This window comes from Sinocyclocheilus rhinocerous, unplaced genomic scaffold (assembly GCF_001515625.1).
Source record: "Sinocyclocheilus rhinocerous isolate Xijiao unplaced genomic scaffold, SAMN03320098_v1.1 scaffold304, whole genome shotgun sequence".
Lineage (NCBI taxonomy): Eukaryota > Metazoa > Chordata > Actinopteri > Cypriniformes > Cyprinidae > Sinocyclocheilus > Sinocyclocheilus rhinocerous.
In genome coordinates this window covers 2,393,873-2,416,235 of record NW_015659941.1, presented here as the reverse complement: position 1 = coordinate 2,416,235, position 22,363 = coordinate 2,393,873, and the positions used below count along the sequence as shown (strand labels likewise).

Sequence of the window (22,363 nt, the reverse complement as noted above, 5' to 3'; positions counted from 1 at the left end):
TGAAGGCGCTGTGTGCTTCGTTGTGAAAGTGAAACTACTTTGTTTGGTCTTCCAAAAGAGGACGATATCCGCTTCGTCATACCTGGAGCTGATCTGTGCTGGTCGCTGAGGGAATACTTCAACTTAGTGCTGTGGATCGCCGGATCGGCCCTCACCGTTTTCACCGCTCCTTCGCCGGGACCGCCGTTCTCGACCCCGCCGCCTCAGCTCACTCTTGCCCGGCTTCAGCTCAGGCTAAGCCGGGGCTTTCGCTCACGCTAGGCCGCTGTGTTTTTCGTTGTGAAAGCGAAACTACTTTGTTTGGCCTTCCAAAAATGGACACGACTAGAAATCAGTGGTTAAGTTGTATTTACAATACTGTTCCAGAACACTTCAACCCAAATATTCAGATGTGTCCAGTGCATTTTATGGAGGACTGTTTCCTGATCCTGGGAGAGTAGACTACAATGCTGGCTGTTCTGACTCAAAGACTGTAAGTAAGTTTTTTCTATTTAAAGAGTTTTTATATTTTATATTTTTTATTTTTAAAGCGAGTTTTTTGGGCAGTGTAGAGTAGGGCTTGTTGTTTGTCATTTCTCCGATCACAAATGCAGACATGGTTTTGTTTACGCGGCGCGATGCAACGCAACGTGTAAAAAGACAGTATAAGTCATTATAATCCGTAATTATGTCCCCACTGGATGCAACGAATGCCTCATTTATTATGGGTTTTCATGTTTTTGAATCATCGCACCGGCCTGACGGGGCATCATCACAATATGGTGAGGGGCGTAACATTTCTGTCACATGCTTGAGGTATTCGGCCAATCATAACGCAATGGGTAGCTGGCCAATCAGAGCACACCTCGCTTTTTCAGACTGATGAGCTTTGTAAAAATCGACGCGTTTCAGAAAGGCGGGGCATAGAGGAGAAACAATAATGTACAGTATGTGGAAAATAATGTGTTTTTTTAACCTTAAACCGCATAAACACATTTCATTACACCAAATACACAAAATACTGTTCTTTTTAGCAGCATCATATGACCCCTTTAATATATAATTTGGACAACTTTTTTTGGGTGCTTCCTCAATTGTACCGAAAGAGCTGTTCATAGATTTGTTGAGAAACTGGAATCGTTTTGTGGAACTGGAATCAGAATAGTGAAGTTCCTTAAGCTCTTAAAACCTTTTATCATAAGTCTTTCAACACTGCGTGAGATTCAAATCCACTAATGCATTATTAAAATCTATTCTGTAATGTGTCAAGGTCAAGATTGATTTTAAATGAGGAATGAAATCACATATAAGCAGATTTGTTCTGTTTCCAGAAATTCTTGTGTAGTAGCTCTGGTTAGTCTCTCGTCCCCTGCGCTGAACTCATTGGGATCTCTGCCAAATGCTGTATTGATTCTACAGTAAATGTTTGCGGAGTGTGACTGTAATTTATCGAGCCATTTACCCACATTGAGCATATCAGGATCGGTGTGTGAAAAGGTCTCACTGACCCTGGAGCTTTCAATACATTTTTAACTCTTTTGCATAGCTATTACAAAATAAACGTGCAAAACACTTGTAATTACACTCAACTGGACTGGATTTTCCAGGCTTACTGTGCATGTAAAATGATTATTTGGAGTACAAGAAAATACTATTATACGCATTATACTTCAAATTTTGATATTTACTTAACCACTGATTCTTTCACAGGTCACAAATCAATTAAAATAAATATTTTTATAAATATATCAACTCTTTTTAAACACAGTCAGATGCTCTTGTTTCCGTTGAAGCTCAAGATGCACTCTTTTTTTAATGACAAAAATATATTAATCTATTATGCCTTGTGTGTGTGTGTGTGTGTGATGTCATCGTTATCTCTGTGCCCCACTGACAGTTCCAGGGCCAAAAACTGGAGGAGTGTGTGTGTTTTAATGTCCCTCTAGACCTCTGCCAGGGAAACTCTTTGTTCCTGTCTCTCCATCTCTGAGAGCTCAGTTTAAGCGAGGCCTTTAGGCTCCTGAAATAGTCACACACACACACACACCTTTGCCTCCTCTTCAGGCTGCATGGCGATGGAGAGGAGAAAAAGAACAAAAGAGGAGAAACAGAGCAGTTTAGAGCAACTTTTAAAATAATTCCAGTAAAACACCACAAGTATGATACTGAAAATCTGAAATGACTGTTATTAATATGGTACATACTACCATTCAAATGTTTGGGGTTTGGGTTATCATAGTTTCCACAAACAAATATTAAGCAGCACAACTGTTTTCAACATTGATATTAAGAAGAAATATTTCTTTAGCAGCAAATCAGCATATTAGAATGATTTCTGAAGGATCATGTGACACTGAATATTCAAATAGAAAAGCAATTCTAATAATATTTCACAATATTACAGATTTTTTTGTATTTTTCACAAAATAAATGCATGGTAAGCATATCTTTTTTCAAAATTATTTAAAAAAATCTTATCAATCCCAATTTTTTTTTATAGTATTGTATGTATACGGTGACAAGAAAAAGTGTGTGAACCAATTAGAATTGGTTGGTTTTCTTATTGATCAGAAAACGCTTGTGTGTTGTTAGCTTAAGCACATTATGTTTGTTGATACTTGCGATACTTGACAATTTATGACCAATTAATGCAGAAAACCAACCAATTCCAAAGGTTTCACATACTTTTTCTCGACACTAATTATATTGTGCAGTAACAGGTGTGTGTCTATATGAAAATACTGTTTACCAACAAACGTTTGGTCGTGACATGTCTGGGATCTTCAGACACCCCAGAAAAGAGCTGTTTTAGGTTAGCACTTTATTCAAATTGAGCTGAAAATGACCAGAAACTGCTCTGTGTGGCATTCTGTTTTCAAAAGATTGGTGGCGATTTGGGTCTCTGTAGATTTCTGTCATTATCTCTCTGGGTCGGGATTTGACACACACTTGTCATCATTATCGCCTCTGCTATGACAAGAACCCATTGAACTGCTGCTGGTGTCTGTAGATTTGCACAAGTTGCCTATGCTTTATTTTAACTTCCAAAGCACAACTGCAATGACAAATAAATGACTACATAACATTATCAGTTATGTAACAGTACCCAGTCTCACCAGCACATGAAAGTATATAAAAAATGTTTTTTAAATGTACTTTTTGTATGCTATTTTGATATTTTGTGCAATCAAAACTTAATATAATCTTCTGATAATTCTACATCAAAATCTAAATTTTACAAGGAATTCAAAGTGATTAGATATCACAGCCAGACTGTTCTGTTTTACAAGGAAGTTTTGGTGACAGTTACGTTTAAATGTTCACTTATTATTGTTGCCTCTTTTTCTGCCTGTAATATTATTCCCGTCCGGACAGTTTCATAAATGTGTTTTGGATTCTTCTGCTCTATTTGCAGTCATAAACTGCATAGCTGTAGTCCTCTAAATTGAAATCAATGATTGCCACGAAAAGTGAAACTCAAAACAAAGCAAACGCAAGAAAAACCTCCCAAAATATTCATAAGTTATAGATTTTCATTATCTATTTCTCTCTCCTGAGCCTCTGCTCCTACAGTATATGTGTTTTTTTCTTTTACCATTTTATCTTCTTACTCTCTCTCTCCGTCTCCCTCTCTCTTATTGGTGGCATTATTGATTTTGAGTGAAAAGTAATAAAACGAATTTCTCAACTTCACAGCGCTTGGATAGGCCAGAGTACATTGCGCTGGAGGTCAGTGCATTTATTTATGGAGGGATAGAGAAGAGATGTGCAAAGGGGTGTTATACGACACAATTCGTGATTAACCTGGACCCGCAGCGTCGCCGCACCTCCATCCTCCATTCAACCCGCATCCCTCCATCACAAAACACCATTATTCCTTTTGATTTCTCTGTGAGCCCTGCTCCATTGCTCAAAAAGAGGAGAAGAGAGAACGAGAGGGGGGGGAGAAAGTGATTGTGAGCAATTGTTTCCTGTCGATAAGACTTGTTCATCCTAAATCTTATTGGCTGTGTCTGTCTTCCCACGCTGGCCCCTGTGTGCCCCCACTTACGGCAGACCTGTGGGATTTCTCCCAGAATCCTCCCCTCTGATTTAATAAAGAGGCAGAGCTGAACAAATCGAGGAGATTGAAGACTAAAAGTTAATGCTGCTTACTGCCAGATTCCCTCTATTATCACATCCGTTCCTCTCTGGTTTCGTATCTCGTACTGTCTCTCTCTGTCACTCGTATATCTCCTTTCTTTCTTTTGCTTCTCCTTTCCTTTTCTAGAGCTCCTTTGAATGTTTTCCTCACATTAGAGAGATGGATGACGGTGTTGTGTGTCTGCATTTTTTTTTTCTTTTTGCATGTACACTATAAAAAATAATGTTTCGAAGCAAAGCAAATATGTTTTACAAGAAAATAATTTCAGTTTATCTACTTCAAAAGTTCATGTTTAATTCAATGTGTTTCATATTTGTTCATATTCATATTTGTTTGTGAAATTTACTAGCAATTTCTTAGTGAAACTTGTTTCTATACCAATTTCTATTTAGTGTATGACATTTTATTACTTTACTCAGTTGTCAATAAAATGATTAGTCACCAAAATAACTAATTAATGGTAGACCATTCCCAAGATTTCTGCAGAATATTGCATCTGCTTCTGTTCATTATTAAATATTTTGATTTTATATGATTTAGTCAGGAATTGTATGTTTCACTGTTATTTGTATTTTATTCTTTCTGACTGACTCACAATTTTTTCATTATATATATATATATATATATATATATATATACTGGATATATAATGAAAAAAATTGTGAGTCAGAAAAAAATAATTATATTTTTAAATGATATTTTTGCTGTGATAAAAAGTGTCCATGTTAGTTTCATGACATGAGAATAGGTCAATTATTTGATTAAATAATAAGTTGGATGTGTAATGAAACTAAGAGTGTTTTGATGGCTGTTAATCAGTTAAGAAATCTATTACAGTTAGATAATAAAAAAACATTCATAATAGTCATAATAAAAGGATTTAATTACATTTTATAACATAATGTTGAACAAATGACATTTTGGAAAAAAATGCACTGCACTGTTGAAAGTTCTTATTGAAAGTATATATAAATGAACATGAATTCTCCAGCATGATTTGAGAAGGGACCAGAGAGCATCTTGTTCTTAAATGAAAATCTGGATCATATGTAATGTAATCATATAATCAATGTCACAATTTCTCTGAAAATCTTCAATAGTTCTTGCTCATTGTACATCATAAGTTTTCTTTGTTTTGAAATGGTTTAAAACCCTAAAATATTGTCTTTATTTCAAGGTTTACAGATTCCCCTTCCAAATATCCCTTGCAGTCTCATTTTGCAGTCTCCTAACCGCTGTATGCCTGTGTATCTCTCTGTAGGCCACAGAGCTGAATGAGGATCGCACACCCTCGTCTGCCACTGTCATGACCATCTTCACCATCCTGCTGATTGATAAAAATGACAATCCGCCCAGGTTTAACAGCTCAGAGTATCGCGTCCTGATCCCAGAGCTGGCGCAGGTCGGCTTCGCTCTGCCTCTGTACATACAGGTCGAAGACAAAGACGAGGTGAGACATGCACACATACCAACAGTGAGGTTTTAAAAGAGAATATTTTTCCCTCACATGATTTCCCTGACACACATTAATTATTCAGACGGGCAAGTATGCCTATAGCCTGTGAGTATATTGACTGTTTCTTCATGAGTAAAGCTGTTTGTGGTTTCCATGAACATGACATTTTCTCCAGCAAAGACTCTTCTGATGTCAGAAACCCCTGACCGCTCTCACTGCTCTCCTTCATGGCAGTAGCTCCAGAAGGAGCTGAAATCAGTCAGACGTCAAGCTTTCTCACCTGCTCACCTCCTATCACTCAAGCTTCAAACTAGTCACTCTTCTGAATCTGCTCTCCTGGCGGTAAAGTGCTCAAGTCAGCAGCAACATGCTCGCATAACTCCATGCTAATTCTTTCCGATCTGTAAGCAGTTTTTGACACTGCCATCCGCACGTTTTGCTGGCAGAGATGGGCATTTCAGAGTCAGCACTTCGCTATTCGTCATATATGAATAACAGGACCAGGTCAGTTGGATTGACTGGCTTCCTCACCTTGATCCTTCACCACTGGGTTTTCCTAGGGCTAGGAAATTGTCAAAATGAGTTTGCTGGCGATAAATGTTGTTTTTGCTTCAGTAGTGCAGAAACAGGGCAATGATTTGTGGGTCAGTTACATGATGCTCAGGTCTGTTCATTTGTTCAAAAATACATTAACATTCAGTTCATACATACAGTCAATTGAATTGATGATTTTGTTTTATTATTATTAAAATGAATTGTAAATATTTTGGGAGAACATAGTCAAAAATGTCCTGACACAACTGTCTTGATATTATAATGAAGAAAAAGCCTTATTATTTGAATTAATTCTAAGAATGAAAACAATATGAAGTAGTTTAGCATGATCTCAGTTATTTCAATTACTATTATTATTATTATTATTATTATTTTATTTTAAAAATAAGCTCAGACACATACAATACCAATGATTTGTGGGTCAGTTACATGATGCTTGTCAAAAAATATATTAAATTCAGGTATAGCCACTTAAATAGACCTTCTTATAATGAGCATCATTTATTTTTGTATTAAAATTAATTTTGATATACAGTATTTGGGGTCGTGAAGTAAAAAATATCACAGTTATACAACTGTACTGATACAATGAAGAAAATAAATCATTATTATAATGAATTCAGTTAAAGAATGAAAACGATACAAAGTAGTTTGGCATTATTTTTCATAGTTATTTTCGTACTATTATTATTTTATTTGAAACAATGTATTATGTTATTGTTGTTAATCATAATAATAATAATAATTTACTTATTTTTTACTTATATAATATGCTTGGTAAACGCAATTTTAAAATGTCAACTAATTGTTGCAGTCAAGCGTGTTTGTCACAATCTGTTGTACAACAAAAATTAGCAGCATTTTTAACGGTTTTGAAGTGGTTGATTTGTGGGCAAGTATAAAAGCTGAGTTATGAGGCAGAAATATTTACTTGGGCCGTTTATTCAGTGGAAAGCTATATAAATGTTATGGCTTGTTAATATAAAAGGTCTGTAGTGAACGCTTGTCAAGGTCTGAGTTTGAGTGATAAAATGTGCATTTTTTGCTTTTTCATTTTTTGTGACACATTTTTAAACCATTCTTGTGCAAATAGGGTAATACATTTTTATAGCTTTTATACTGGAAAATATACTCTAAATTCTAATTTGGATGCAACATGTTCAAATCCGCATTCTGATGTACGTCCATGGTCTCTTGCATGGCGTCATACACAGACAGGGACCCCATTTAGACTGGAGCAGGGTTTAATGTACTTTTGAATAGGTGAGATATAGCAGCAAATTATCACTCACCAGCAGAATCAATCAGAGATAAGAGCAGCACAAGTCAACTTAAGATTGATTCCTGCTTCAAATTATTGGAACAGAGAGTGACAGATAAATAAAGAGGGAGAAAGAGCGGCAAACTAGCAGTCTACTTACTGTATACTGCATACTTTTTTATAATTTTCTTTTTTATAAAGTAAGACATAAAGCAACATTGAAAAAAGATTCTTATGCTTACCAAGGCTGCATTAATTTATCAAAAATAAGGTAAAAAAAAGTAATATTGCATCTATCAAATGCACTTTATCCAATTAGAATTTCCATTCCCAGAACTATCCATTTTATTATTCTGACAATTGTCATAAATGTATTCAATGCATGCAGAAAATGTGTGTGCACAGTTTACATACATTATACAGCAGAAATAATGTCTATTAGTATGCTCTTCTGAACATAACCAGGTGATTAAACAGAAAGTGTGTGAAAATCACCTCCAGTCAGTAACTCAAAAATGTTACTGTCCTGTCACTTTTGATTGGTAAATCAAAATTCTATTGGTCTCCAATTACTTAACTCCTTCTTTCCAGTCTAAGTCCCTTTACCCTTCAGTCTTTGAGGGCATGCAGCTCTTTTTCTCCTTTGAGCAGTGGGTGTTTCGTCTTACACTGGAAATACAGCAGCAGCTACATATTAGAGGCATTTTCAGCTCTCTCAGCACAAGACTTTCTGAACACACAGGCGAGTAGAGAGAGAGAGATAGTAGCTCTTCAGCACAGTGAGGCTCGACTCTGATCCTAATGCAAGATGAACATGAGTGTGTGTGTGAGCTGCACTAGAGAAGGCAACAAGTGTTATCACTATGTCGGAGACGCGCTAGATTCCCCAAGGCAGACGAACTTAGAGTGGTTATGATCATCCAGGTTTAAATCGCGTGCAGCTCAACCAGGTCTCGTCTCATTCGTCGATATTTGTGATATCACACATCCCGGGAAAATATGCGTTGTAGTCCAAACGAGTCGTTCGTTGCAGTTTTTGAAAAGTGATTTCTGTTAAATAAAATATCTCCTTTTGAAGTGGACTTTGTAACTTTGCAGATCTTTTTTATGCTCAAACAGCAACATTACAGACTAACTAAAGTTGAAAAAGTGAAAACGCATAATAGGACCCCTTTAAGTAAATTTTAGTATGCAGTAGTCAGCTGTAATCATAATATGTAATTTCCCAAAAACAAAATAGTCGCCAGTGACCATGCTGAGCGTCTAGTAATTTTGGAAAACCACTAGCCACAGTGGCTGGTGAGCAAAAAAGTTAATGTCAAGCTAGACATGTGCCGGTATTCGGTAATGCGATATATCACGATAATGAATATGCACGATATTGTTATCGTGGGCAAAATACAGAGAATAATTATTTATAATAAATTATTCCGAATTTTGAATGCACTTAAAGAATACTTTTCCCATCAACTGGTCACAATGCACAACACCGCTGTATGCTGCGTCAAGACACGAGTGCACTCTGATGTAAACAAGCACGGATGAGAAGCACATGGCGGAACGCGTGAGAGACGCTCTGGATGAATTCACTCTCTGACAGCAGATGGCGCTAAACATAATGCAGCTGTTACCCCGGAAACCCCCTAAACAAAACAGCTTTCTGTTTCGGAAAGTGTTTAAATGATTTAAATAGGCATTCAGATTTTTGTATTCGCTATGGTGTTCATCACAGTGCCAAATGCGTAGCTATTTATTTTCAAACATGCCCTAGATATTGTTTGAAAGTGTTTTGATTCTTTATTGTTCGATCAAACTTTACATTACGGCTTCATTAGTTAACATTAGTTAACATAAACTGCCAATGAAAAATTCTTCTAAGCATTCATTAATCTTAGGTAATTCCAATATTTAATAACACATTGTTAAAATCAAAAGTTGCAACTGTTATTTAATGAGCTAACATGAACTAAGGGTTGTATTTTTTTTAAACAAAGGTTTATAACTTCTGTAGCAAATGTAGCTATTGCTCATTGTGAATGTTAATGCATTAACTAAGGTTAACTAATGAGGTCTTATTGTAAAGTGATACCTATTGGTCTTTATTATCTTTTAATCTGTGTAAAATTTTTTACTTTATACATTTTTTGTGTATTGCTGTATTGTATTCATATGCTCAGTTATTTTTGTTATAAGAGAAAAGTTATTAAACCTGTGATACTGTATTATGACAACACTTTTGTGCAACTAAATTTCAATACCGTATACCGTGATAAAAGCATTATCAATTAATCGCAACATGAAAATTTGATACCGGCATATCCCTATGTCAAGCCCTAAATGTGTCTGTATGTGTATGCATGCCATATATGTCTGCATATATGTTCTGGTAAAATTCTTTATTATGCAATTTTTGTAAAGTTTATGGGACATGATTCATTTATTAACTTTTTGTATTATTTTATTTTTTTGTTAAAAGGGACAGTTCACTGAAAAATAAATATTTAGTTGTAATTTATGGTACTCCTGTCATTATGTTATATAAAAATATCTCAGTATTTCTTTTTATTTATTAATTTATTGAACTATTCCTTAAATTGCACTAAATGAACATTGTAAATTGACACATCTAGTACAACACGCACCTACTAACCCAGTGCCTTATAGTAAGATTTCTTACCGTGTTTCTAAACTTTCTCTGAATGGTTCATCTTCAAACTTTCCTGCTGATGTGTGTGTGACAGGCAGCTTTTATCTTCTCTGTAGTGGTTCAGGCAAATGGACGGGCAATTACGCTTATGGCCAGTGAGTGTTGACATCCCTGCATATTGGATGGCTCTTTAAATAACCCCCATCAGCTACAATGGCTCTCTAAGCACTCCAAACAAAAACAAGGGGTTATTTTAACCGCCGATGTAATTCCGTCATCGATCTCGAGCGTCGTCCTCTGTGTCGCCTGCGTTCCGAGGCTTTTAAGAGCACAAACGTGACGAGAGGTTTCTTCGCTCCTGGGATCTTGACAGTTAGTGGTTTTGATTATGGATAGAGATGTGTGCTGGATGGTTTGCCTTTACTGTGTGTTGTCATCCCGCTAGAAGCTGACAGGTGGATCTTTATAGTGCACGGTGTTGGGCGATGAACAGCTGGGTTTTCGTGTGGTCAGAACAGAACAGGTTTAGATTTGGATTTGCTGTGATCAGTGTGCACATTATACTGCAACATTCAAGGAGTTCAGCTGTTGTAAAAGAATTTCGGCCTTTTAAAGGAATATTTAATGTCTGCTAAATTATTACATGCAAATATAAAGGTTTGTCTCGTGCAATACTAGCTATAATTTGGCACCACTACACTCTCAGAAAAAAAAGGTACAAAATTAAAATTGGTTAATATTTTACTATATGTTAGGGGTGGATATCAGTTGTTTATTAATCATAAAACAATACATATTACTGTTATAGTTTTCATTAATAATCATTGTTATATAGATGATGATTTTGTCTAGTGGTCTTATGAATGTTTTTAGCATGATTTGTGAAAATGAAACTACTATTCTGAATGACATAGCATAGACTTCTTCATGGTGTTTTCATTCTGTAACCTACTTGTTCTACAGATCTGTGTACTAGTGTTAAATGCTACTGTTTTTTGGCAGTGTTGGTAACGTTTCTTAAAGATAATATCATTATATTTTTTGTGTTTCCCTTAGTGAATGTGCTATACTGTCAGCAATAACCTGTCCATGGGCTTTTTTGATTACTGTCAGTTTAAGTGCCGGCAATGCAGTGTTGCCAGATATTGCTATAAAAAACAAATAAAAACCGAAAAATAAATAAAAATAAACGAAATTATTGAAAATATTTTGCAAATAAGATAAGATAAAGATATCTGCAAAAAACTGCAACTTTTCACTTTTTGTGGAAAACACAAGTATAAGAACGATACATGCAGACACTGAGAAGTTTTAAACGGCAAATTAGTCATTCAGAGAACAAATTTATTTTTGAACATGAAAAATTTACCGAGGTCCAGACCTCATAGATGGCTATGAGCCTGACTGGTATGGTACCTTCCTATGCTTTTGCACCTTATTTACCCCTGTGCATTTTTGCACATTGAAAGTAAATATTTGAACCAAAAGCGTAGATATTAGTACTTAAATTATACATATTAGTACCTTTTGAAAAGGTATTGCCCCAGTGACAGCTTTTGTACCTTTTTTCCTGTTGTTACTGCATTAGCGTGTTTTTTGTTGTTGTCAGTTTTAAGGGTGTTCTAGTTGCTGGGCAGTTACTGTGGTGTTTTTTGGTGGTTGCTAGCATGGAAAATTTGATGAGAAATTAATCTTTGTGTCCTCTGTGTTTTCAATGTTTTGAAAGTGCCACAGAGTCATATTGTTTACTTCTGCTGCCGGAATGAACCAATGAATCATTTGCTTGTAGTTGTCTGTGTATATTAAGCCAAGATAGGAGATAGCGTTTTAACAGAAAAAATGACACACATCACCTTAAAAGCTATAAAAGCACTCCAATAGTCCATTACAGCATCTCAGGCAGCGTGTTTTCAAACGAATGATCGTTCAGAGATAATGAGGTGTTATGTCAGCAACTGCAGTCTGCGTCTCTTCATTAGCATTAAGGTTAATGTAGATCAGAATGAAACTCAGGATTAATGATTGTGTCAATCCGCACGACAAACAGCCGGCAGCTAGCTAGTTAGTTTGTACAACAACAAACTTGAACTCTTAAGAATAGTGTTTGTTGGCTCACATTTGCATTCGTAGCTTTGTGTTTACAATCGTTTGCAGATCATAAAACTAGATGACTCGGAGAAGAATATCTGAACAAATGAATCTCTTGATTATGCTTGTATGTGAGAGTTCGAGTGACACAAACTCTCTTTCTCTCTCGTCATCTGTATAGTGGCCGTTCATTCGGTCAGATTTCCTTCATCAAGGCCTCCGGCTCCTCATTCGCCTCCTCAATTACAGTGTCCGGCCCGAGGAGCAGCGTGATGGAGGGATTTTCATAACTGAGAGATATAAAAGAAGTGAATATCTCCGATTAACCTGGAGTGCTGCTCTCTTTAGCGAGGGCTGGTCTTCGCTTATCGTCCTTTATTTCACGTGCTCAATCTCTTTCTATTATTTTCTTGTTCGTTCTCTGTGTGTCTTGCTCTGTAAGGAAACACCTCGGGTTAAATGTTTATTGAACTCTGAAACTATTTTCTCTGTCCGGATCAATTCACCACGTTACGGTCACAAACGGCTTCGCCTGCAAATGGAATCTTGCGGGGATGTGTGTGTGTGTGTGTGTGTGTGCGTATTAGCAGTGTTCTTCATTAAGCATAGTGCTTTTATTTGTATGTACAAATATAAGCACTGAGCGGTAGGCTAGTTGTCACGCAGGGAAGTTGTTTTTGAATGAACTGATTTTTGAGTAAATTTATCACACAAGTCTTCTTTTGTATACCAGTGTATTTATTTATTTATTTATTTTTATTAAATTTTTCCCTCTAAATTCCTGTATCATCATATTTTTGCGATAGCTCTTGGATGAAAATACATTTTAGTATTATGTACAATTATAGCATTTATTAATATTTTGTATTAGCTGTTATTTTTATATTATTATGTTTATTTTGTTTGCTTTCATTTATCTTAAGCTTTAGTAATATGATTATGTTTTCATTATACGGGTGTGTTTTTTATATTTCTATTTAGCCTTAATTTTTTAATTTCACTTTTAAGTAATTTTAGTATTTATGCTTATTTTGCCTCTACCTTATTATTTAACTTTTTTTTTATTTACTTCATTTTTTTTTTTTTTCTAATATTTGTATTTTATTTTGTTAATCTTATTTCAGTTAACAACAATATTTTAATCGTTTTAGTGTAAGTTACCAATTTTAACACTTCTAAACAAGTGAACACAATAAGGGCAAAAATCAAATTCCAAATAGTGTTCAAATTTAGCTGGAAGCCTGTGAACTATTGTGACAACTTACCCCATTTAAAAGCACTGTTAGCTAACTATGGTCGTAAGTTCCATTGAACTCTATTGGTAACGATGGAACTTACGACCATAGTTGCTTTTGGGAAACGCACCCCTGTTTGATCAAAAATAGTGTAAATGTTTATAGAGTAAAAAGTGTGAGAATTAATTATTGTCTCCCATATTGTTAAGAAAATTACAGTATCTCTCTATTTTGCATCTTGAAATTTTTACTTTTACAGTTTTCATTAAATGAAATGACTTTTTTATTTTGACATTCATTTTTATGAGCCAACATAAAATACCATATTATTTATCACAGATATTTATTGAAACAGGTTGAGCTGATCAGCAGTGATGCTCTCTCATACTGATAAGTCGCAAACAGGATTGCTAATTTACTGTAATGACACACTCTTTAGGAAGCATAATAGCCAAATAAAATGCACATTAAAACCGTTGCAATATTCATAATGTTGCTCGATTTTATATGGCCAGCAAAATAACCGTGAATACATCCTGAATACATTCACTAACACATAGACTAGTACACAGGGTTTGTAGGCCTACCATGTTGGTTTGTCAGTGCCTGTGTGTGCATGTGAGATCTGATAAGAGAAAAACCCTCAACCCATCTTCTCCTTTTTGTGTGAGAGAGAGAGATTACGACAAAAAAAGAAAGAGAGAAGGAGACTCGGAGTGATTGTGGAGACAGATAAGTGTGGACTTAGTAGAGATAAGCAGCAAGTAAACACACAATAATCAATCACAGATTCTTCTCACCATGCTCAACATTATTGCTTTTTGAGTGTGTTTGTGTTCATGCTTACGTGTGTGTCTGGGTCGGTACGTTCGCTTCACTTTCCGTCTGAACTATATTCCAGATATTTCTTCTCATCGTAAGTTGTTGTGACAGCTCAAGCAACTGTGTGTTTTTCAGTCAGCGAATCTCTCTGTCAGTGTGAGTGCCAGCTGCCTCACTCACACTTTAGCATTGTGTTTAATCAGAGTGTGTGATGCAGTGTGTGTACGGTATGAAAATTGCACTTTCTAAGATAGTGATGAGTCATCATTGAATTTAATTCCTGCCATATGTCCTGTCTTCCCCTCGCCTGTCTCGCGGAATAGAGAATGACACTAATGAGGGACTTCCTGTCATCTCTCCATTTGCTCGGGATCTCTCTGTACCTGATACATTGATGAGAGGCAGAAATGATTATTGCAGAACATTGTATTACTTTTTTACGTGAAGTTTAAGTTTTATTTCGAGTCCATCCAATGAAATCCCTGTCAAAACACACTCTCACATTTGAGGAAAGGATGAGAGAGGAACTTTTCGCAGGTGTGATGTACTGTATGCTGGATGCTAAATTTTGATTTTTTTTATGAGACTTAATAGAGTTCTCTTGGCTTGTTGGTGTCAGATTTTCTCCTCAAATTTCTTTGGAGAAAGGGAAGTAGACACATATCTACAGGCCTTAAAAAGGTCTTTAAAAGTCTTAATTCGTGCTTTCACAAATTAAGATCTTAAATGGCAGCAGAAAGATTTAAATTCATAAAGTCATCGCATTAAATGTTGAATGCACTAAAAAACGAATATCTTTCTTCCGTTTATTTTTTTGTAATACATATATGTAAACATTCTTAAATCAAGATACATTTATTTGAGATGGACACTGAACATATGTAGTCTTGAACAAAATTACATTTTATGCTTAAAAAGTTTATGATTAAAACAAGAACAAATGTCAGTGTGGTATTAAAACCTGCTTCCCTTTGAACTTTTCGGAACCCATTTGCAGATATTTGTTCTTCACAGAAAACAAGACTTCTTATCTTATGTAGTTTTGCCTCTCAAGTAAATGTAACATTTCTGGAATCTGCATCTGAAATAGCATTTAGATGTATTTAAACTGCAGTTACAGATGAATAAATGGCCAAAAGGCCTAATGTTTTGTTTTTAACATAAAACGTTGAATACTGTTATTTGAAATAATTTAAAACATGAAAAAAATTGTCGAAATGTGAAATTAAAACCGCCAGTAGGTGACAGCAAGTGACTGTTAATGAGTGAGTCATTGAGATTCAACCGATTCATTCAAACGACTGATTCATTCAATAAGTAAACGCCGTCCATTGTTCAGAGACGCAAAACAGTGCTGTGATCTTTGTTTGGAACTATTTTCGTTTGCAAAATTAAGCAGAAACAAGCAATATTATGTCTAAAATGTAAGTCACTTGAACTTGTATAAAATTATTATTTAATGTGTTATCATGCTGATATCTGCAGAAAAGCGGTACTCTTTGTGTGATATAGATTAAGTTAACTATATTAAATTATATAAACATTAAAAAGCATACAGAAGCATTTTTGCCGTCTACAATTTAGAAAGCCTGGAATTTTGAGTTTTAATAGACTAATAAATCAACGTGCTTGCACTCTGTGTGTGATTTGGTGATATAGCCTACTTGATAATGTCCGATCGCACATCATTTCAACAACACTTACCATATTATCGCAGACGATGCTGTGTATCGTACACCCCAGACTCGACTTGAGTGGAAAATGAATCATCCGCGGTTGTGCGCGCACTTGTTTGCACGTGAGCAAAGGTGTTTTTAGGAGTCTAACTTGCAAACGCCAGACCACTGATTCGTCAAACCTGCTTTCCTGCAGTCCGTGTTCTTCTGACTTCTGACTATTTTGTAGTATGTAACGAATATGCTTCGGGAAAATGTATCGGAGTAAAAGTAAACATTTTAATTAGGAAATGTAGTGGAGTAAAAGTTGGCTGAAATATAAAAACTCAAGTAAAGTACAGATACTCCCAAAATATACTTAAGTACTGTAACGCAGTATTATTACTTCGTTACATTACACCACTGTTGGGAGCAAAGCTATTCAAGCCACAAGCTGCTTTTTTGGTCAAATTAATAAAAAAAGTAATAGAGATCTGTTGGAAGTTGTATTTGCAAACTTTTAAGCATTGCGAATACAATACATTTACGTATAGAGACCCTGTTTGGTGTATTGTGTTCCAATCGATTTCTTTACTTGGTCTTAAAAAATCTTAAATTTACCTTCATAAAACCTGCTGAAACCCTGTAAATGAGAGCTTTAAAATGAATGTGCAACATAGCTCAGTACATTTGGATGAGAAATATTTGAGTCGGTTTTGATTGCTGACTTTGACACTATACAGTCTGAGATGCTGAGATATCTTGTGCAATTTCTGATGCTTATAAGGTTCTTTTTCTTTTGAGAAACACCTGAGAAGGAGAATTGTTTACTGCTTAGCTGTGGACAATGACATATCAAATAAAGGCAAATAATAATGGTGCAAAATGACTCTGTCTGTCTCTACAGGGGGTGAACAGCATGTTTCAGGTGGTCCTAACAGGGAATAACTCTGAGCACTTCAGCATCTCTCCCACCTCAGTGCAGGGCAGAGCAGACCTCCGTGTGCGTGTGGCCGTCCCGCTGGACTACGAAACCATCAGGAGCTACAGCTTTTCTGTGAGTGCAGAAAACACACATTTTCATCCATCCAAATTACAGAATTTTCAGAATCATAACTTCAGGCTTCAGTGTCACATCATCCTTCAGAAATTATTCTAATATGCTGATTTTGGGCTCAAGAAATATTTTTTATACTGCAAAATATTTTTGTGGAAAATGCAATACATTTTTTTTCAGGATGGAAAAGTTCAAAAGAACAGCATTTGTTTGAAATTGATTTTTTGTAATAATGTAAAAGTCCCTTTAAAGGGATAGTTCACCCAAAAATTAAATTTCTGTCATTAATTACTCACCCTCATGTCGTTTCAAACCCGTAAGACTTTTGTTCATCTTCGGAACACAAATTAAGATATTTTTGATGGAATCTGAGCATTTTGGAGAATATCCGCTGGACGTAAACAGCGTATGCTGTTCTGAGAATATCTGCTGGACGCTGGACGCTGTTTCCGTTCAGATCAAATCACAACAACATAGGAAACAGATCCGGTGTGACGCAGCTGACACAGAACAGCATACGCTGTTTACGTCCAGCGGATATTCTCCAAAATGGCACCAGGGCGATGCGGAGGAGACTAATTATTGAATAAAGTCTTTTTTTTTTTTTCGCACAAAAAGTATTCTCGTAGCTTCGTATAATTGTGGTTGAACCCCTGATGTCACATGGATTATTTTACAGATCTCCTTATACGTTTCTGGACTTGGGATCATTTCAGTTGCTGTCTATGGGAGGGTCAGAGAGCCCTCAGATTCCATCAAAAATATCTTAATTTGTGTTCCGAAGATGAACGAAGGTCTTACGGGTTTGAAACGACATGAGGGTGAGTAATTAATGACAGAATTTTCATTTTTGGGTGAACTAACCCTTTGAAGTATTTAGAATACACTGAGAATAGATGATCATGCCACGGTAGTAGTTTAAAAAAATTAAACCGAGATTTAGAATGGGGGAAATGAAATACAAATAAATTACTGCCACTTATATAGAGAGCAGTGCTGTCATGCTTCTGGAGTTCAGCTGTGTTTCTGCAGTTCATTTAGTTCAACTGGCTGAAGCTGCTCCCTGCAGCGATGGACTTACTAGCTGCACTGACAAATGACTGCAATCTGCACCAGTACAAAACACAATCAGAAATTGTTGTAGACCAGTATAGCAGATTCCCTCAAACAGGCACTACCTCAACCAGTTTGTAGCCTTGTTTCTAGCAAACATCTGTTCCAGTTCATCTAAATGTAATAACTTCAGTGAGCTAATACTGTAAGAGATTTGGAAAATTGACTTTTGAAATCATTCATTTTTCAAGAAACGGTAATAACGTTCTCTGTAATATATCCTCATGTCATGTAACAGATTGTATTGATTATGCATGTTGTTTTCAAATGCACTGCAAAACAACAGCAAAACATGTCTTTTGCTCATTTGCCCACAGTTTTTTTTTTCATCTCCGTAATTATGTCAGCAATGAAATACTGCATCGTTGAGATATAAAGGTCTCATAAAAGTGTGATATAAGACAGACACTTTAGATTTAATATATTGGCTCTGTTCCAAAACCTAGTGAGCTCCTTTGCCGTCTAGTGCCTTCATAGGTAGCTGCCTACTAAGGGAACATTCTAAACAGCACATAGAACACACAATAGTTTTATGAATATGAACATTTTTAAAATTATTTTTCAGTATTTAATGAAATATAACTAGTGCCTTAAAATGCATCCAGTGTTATTGTATGTGATTTTTTTATGCTGATGGTGGCTGTGGTTGCTGCTTTTCTCTCCAGCTGTATGCCAACGAGTCTCTGTCGGAGCATGTGGGGTTTGCTCGCGTCTTCATCAACCTCATCAATGAGAACGACAACAGGCCGATCTTCAGCCAGACGCTTTATAACATCAGTTTACTTGAGAGCACCTCTGCTGGAACATCTCTACTGCAGATAAAGGTGACACACACCGATCGCTTCCTCCAGGTGTATTACATGATCTTGCTCATAACATTAGTAAAGTAGGGCCCTATGATTCCCACAGTATGGAAAATGTGGACGTAATTGCAGAACGGAATTACAGTACGTAGTGGAATGTCACGGCGTTAAGCAGATTTTGGAATTGCGATTTAGACTAATGTCTGAATACTAAAGCTCAAAAAGACTGCTATTTAAATGTCTGTATGTTCTGCTTGTCTCTGTGTGAATGAGTGATGCAGTTTCGTCTACTATACATACTATACATAGAAGTACGCATGACAGTCATGGTGTTTTCAGCATTTGCTGTCTCACTATATGAAGACATGAACACATGAACTTAATTTCTGGAGAGTTCACTCCACTATTATTTCACCTTATCATTTGATAAAAACACATGTACACAGAAAAGCAAAGGTCTTAACTGCAATCTGTCAAAAATTAAGTTTGAAGAAATTTTGGCAGATATATATTACTATTGTACAGTAGAGAATGTACTTCTCAAAGTAATATTTTTTTTTTGCATCACCTCTATTTTGCAGCATTTTGTTAAAATAAAAGGAATCGTTAAAATGTTATTTGATTACATTTTAAAAAATTAATTAAATTGTTAATTAGTTATACCTTTATTTGATTACCATTGTTTTTTGATAATACATTTGTTTTAAATGATAAGTCCAGAAAAAATAAACAGGCAATACAGAATTCATGAAGAAATTGTTTTTTGTAGGGCCCTATTATAAAAACAAAAAAAAACAACAGAATTTAGAAAAATAAAACAAACATTTTTTTTGTTAAGTGTTTAATAAATTGTTTAATTGTATAAGTTTATTGATTTCAATTAATTAGACATGCTTAAATTACTACAACTTAATTTAACCATTAAAACAGAAAAGACACAATTTGGGAAAAAATAAAAACGGATTTCTTAGGTCCCTAAAATCTAATTTTTGTTAAATTTCTACTAAAGTGTTGTTAAATTTGAGAAGTTTCATAACTTTAAATAACTTTAAAAATGCTTTTTGATTACTATAATTTAACCATTAAAACAGAATCCAGAACAATTAAAATTGAAGAGAAAACAAATGGAATTTGGGAAAAAAGAATTGGAATTTAGGAAAAAATGAAATGTTTTCATAGAGCCCTAGTGAAGTTACCCTCTGTGTCTCTGGTGGGAAAGCTGTGATGATACATTAGGATGTTAGGATCCTCATCTACAACTCTGACATCCATAAGATTCCCCATCTTTTTACGGTGTCACCGTCATTTATTTGATTTCAGCACACAGACTGTTTCCAGAGTGCTGAAGGTCATCCCACTCCAGGAGTATAAATCACTGTGAACAACCACATGCAGCTCATAAATTCAGCCTATTATCACTCTCCCTCTGTCACTCTCACTGCTGGATGCTATAGAGATCAATACTGATCGATACACGGCCCGGGCTCTGGATCCAGGAGCTGGACTGGTGTCTGTGCAGGGTGTACTCACTTCTGTGAGATACTGTATATGTGTGTGTGTGTGTGTGTGTCTGTGTGTGTGTGTATATACATACACACGCTCTGGCCCACCTCTTCCAACCGAGCCAGGGACGGCTTAACGAACCACGCCCGAGCACGGCATGGAGCGATCACACTAGTCAAACGAACCGGGCTTTGGAGGTCAAACGCACTCGGCAATCTGGAAGACTGATTTTAGGTCAGTGTGAAAAGGTTTTGTCTCTCAGTACAATGAGTAAAAGTGTTGTCCTGCACAGACAGGCTTTACACACAGAGACACTCTGTCAGCACAAATGTATCCCGTAGACTGTTCATAATGCCTTCCAACTTGTCTAAACCAGATCTTTATCCACAAAATTCATGTCTCACATTTTTTTTCAGCTGAGAATCGGAATCACTTTGATGTCTCAAAGTGTCATAAATTTCAGAATGAGAGCCTTTTTTAATCCTTCATAAATTCTAGTTATCCTTTGCTTTTTTTTTATTTTTCTCAAAAGCCCTGTTTACACCTGGGGCAGATTCCATAAAACACTTAGACAAGTCTTATAGACACTAGTCATCTAATTTTTGTCATAACTTGTTAAAGTCAGTTAATAAAAATGTGGATTTGTCTAAGTTAAATCCAAAATGTAAGACTCATTACAATTTGGATAACTTCTAGTTGGTCAGTTATTAAGACATGGTCTTAACATAGTGGCTGTGTTTACGCAACCAGCCCCTGGTATTAACATCTGTCTCATGTGATCCAATAACAAGGGGTATCCGATAACTTGTTTTTCTATAACAAACTATCAAATATTTTCTATAAAAACATTAATGCTCTGGCAGTGGCAAATAGCTTGTTTTATATTTAATTTGATTACATTAATGTTATAAGTTGAGATTTAAAATAAATATTTTAACTGCTACTATGTAAAAGGAATACTGCTGTAAAAAAGCATACAAAAAAAAAGCATATAAAATCGTGCGATTAATCACGATTTTTAAAAAATGTAATCGTTGCCCAGCACTATATATATAAATTTTTCCCCTAAAACTTTTTTTTTTTTCTTTATTTCAGACACATTAAGCTGAGTGCTGGAGCAGATCACTCTGTCAGAGCTGATTGTTCTTTAAATGCTGTTTTTAATCCGTCTTTCGACTTAATCTGTGCCCGGGAACCAGCCCAAAGAGTTTATAGAGTCTGAGTAGCTGGATTGTGGGCTATGAGTGTGTGATAGTGTTTGTAAGACTGCTGGAGACACTTTCTCCCATAACAGAAGAGCTTATGCTCCCAAAGATCATATCATTCCACAAATCACTCTTGTTTGCATTTTGAAAGAGAACTACATACTTTATAAAATGAAGTATGCAATTTCTATGCTACTAGCACCACCAGTTTATAAAAAATCAGCACCACCATTAGATTTAAAGAAGTGAGTTTGGTGCCAGACTACCTGTTAATCTGAACCAAAGAGTCAAGGTTTGGCTAGTTAGCCTAGTTAGTTCCTACTGGTAGATACCATAACTATACCGTCTGGCTGCAAAATGCAACTTTCTCTTCCATTAATAGCTATTCGAAAGTAACCATGTTGCAATGTTTGCAAAACAATTTCTGTATATTTTAGTAGGTATTTTACCAGAGCCTCATTTATTTATTTAGATTAAACAGCTTTTACAAATATTAAATGATATATAGTATATTATTATTTTTCTGTCTTCTCTATTTGATGTCACAGCTCATGATAGTCATTAGAAAAGTATTTGTGCACATTCAAGTTGTTTGAAAACATTATATGTGTTGATATATTTTTTGTGCTCCTATAGTAGCATTTTACAGGGACATACATATCCTTCACCATGTGTAGCATTTTATTTATTCTTTATTTTTTCCCCTGAGGTCCCTGAAAATGGACAAGGTGCACCAAAAACAATTCAGTTTTACATGTTCACTCTCCAACCTCTCACCGACCTTTAGAATTACTTATACCCTTAAGACATTGCATGTAAATGACCTCTGTTATGCTAAAC

General features: G+C 35.6%; 1 protein-coding gene across 1 annotated transcript in view; it reads left to right on the top strand.

Annotated features, from left to right (window-relative positions):
- cdh23 (cadherin-related 23) overlaps positions 1 to 22,363 on the top strand; it is a 265,137-nt gene that overhangs the window by 145,097 nt on the left and 97,677 nt on the right. The window contains 3 exon segments of the mRNA XM_016533594.1: positions 5,385 to 5,573; positions 16,750 to 16,899; positions 18,678 to 18,836. Coding sequence (XP_016389080.1) covers positions 5,385 to 5,573; positions 16,750 to 16,899; positions 18,678 to 18,836 — 498 coding nt within the window.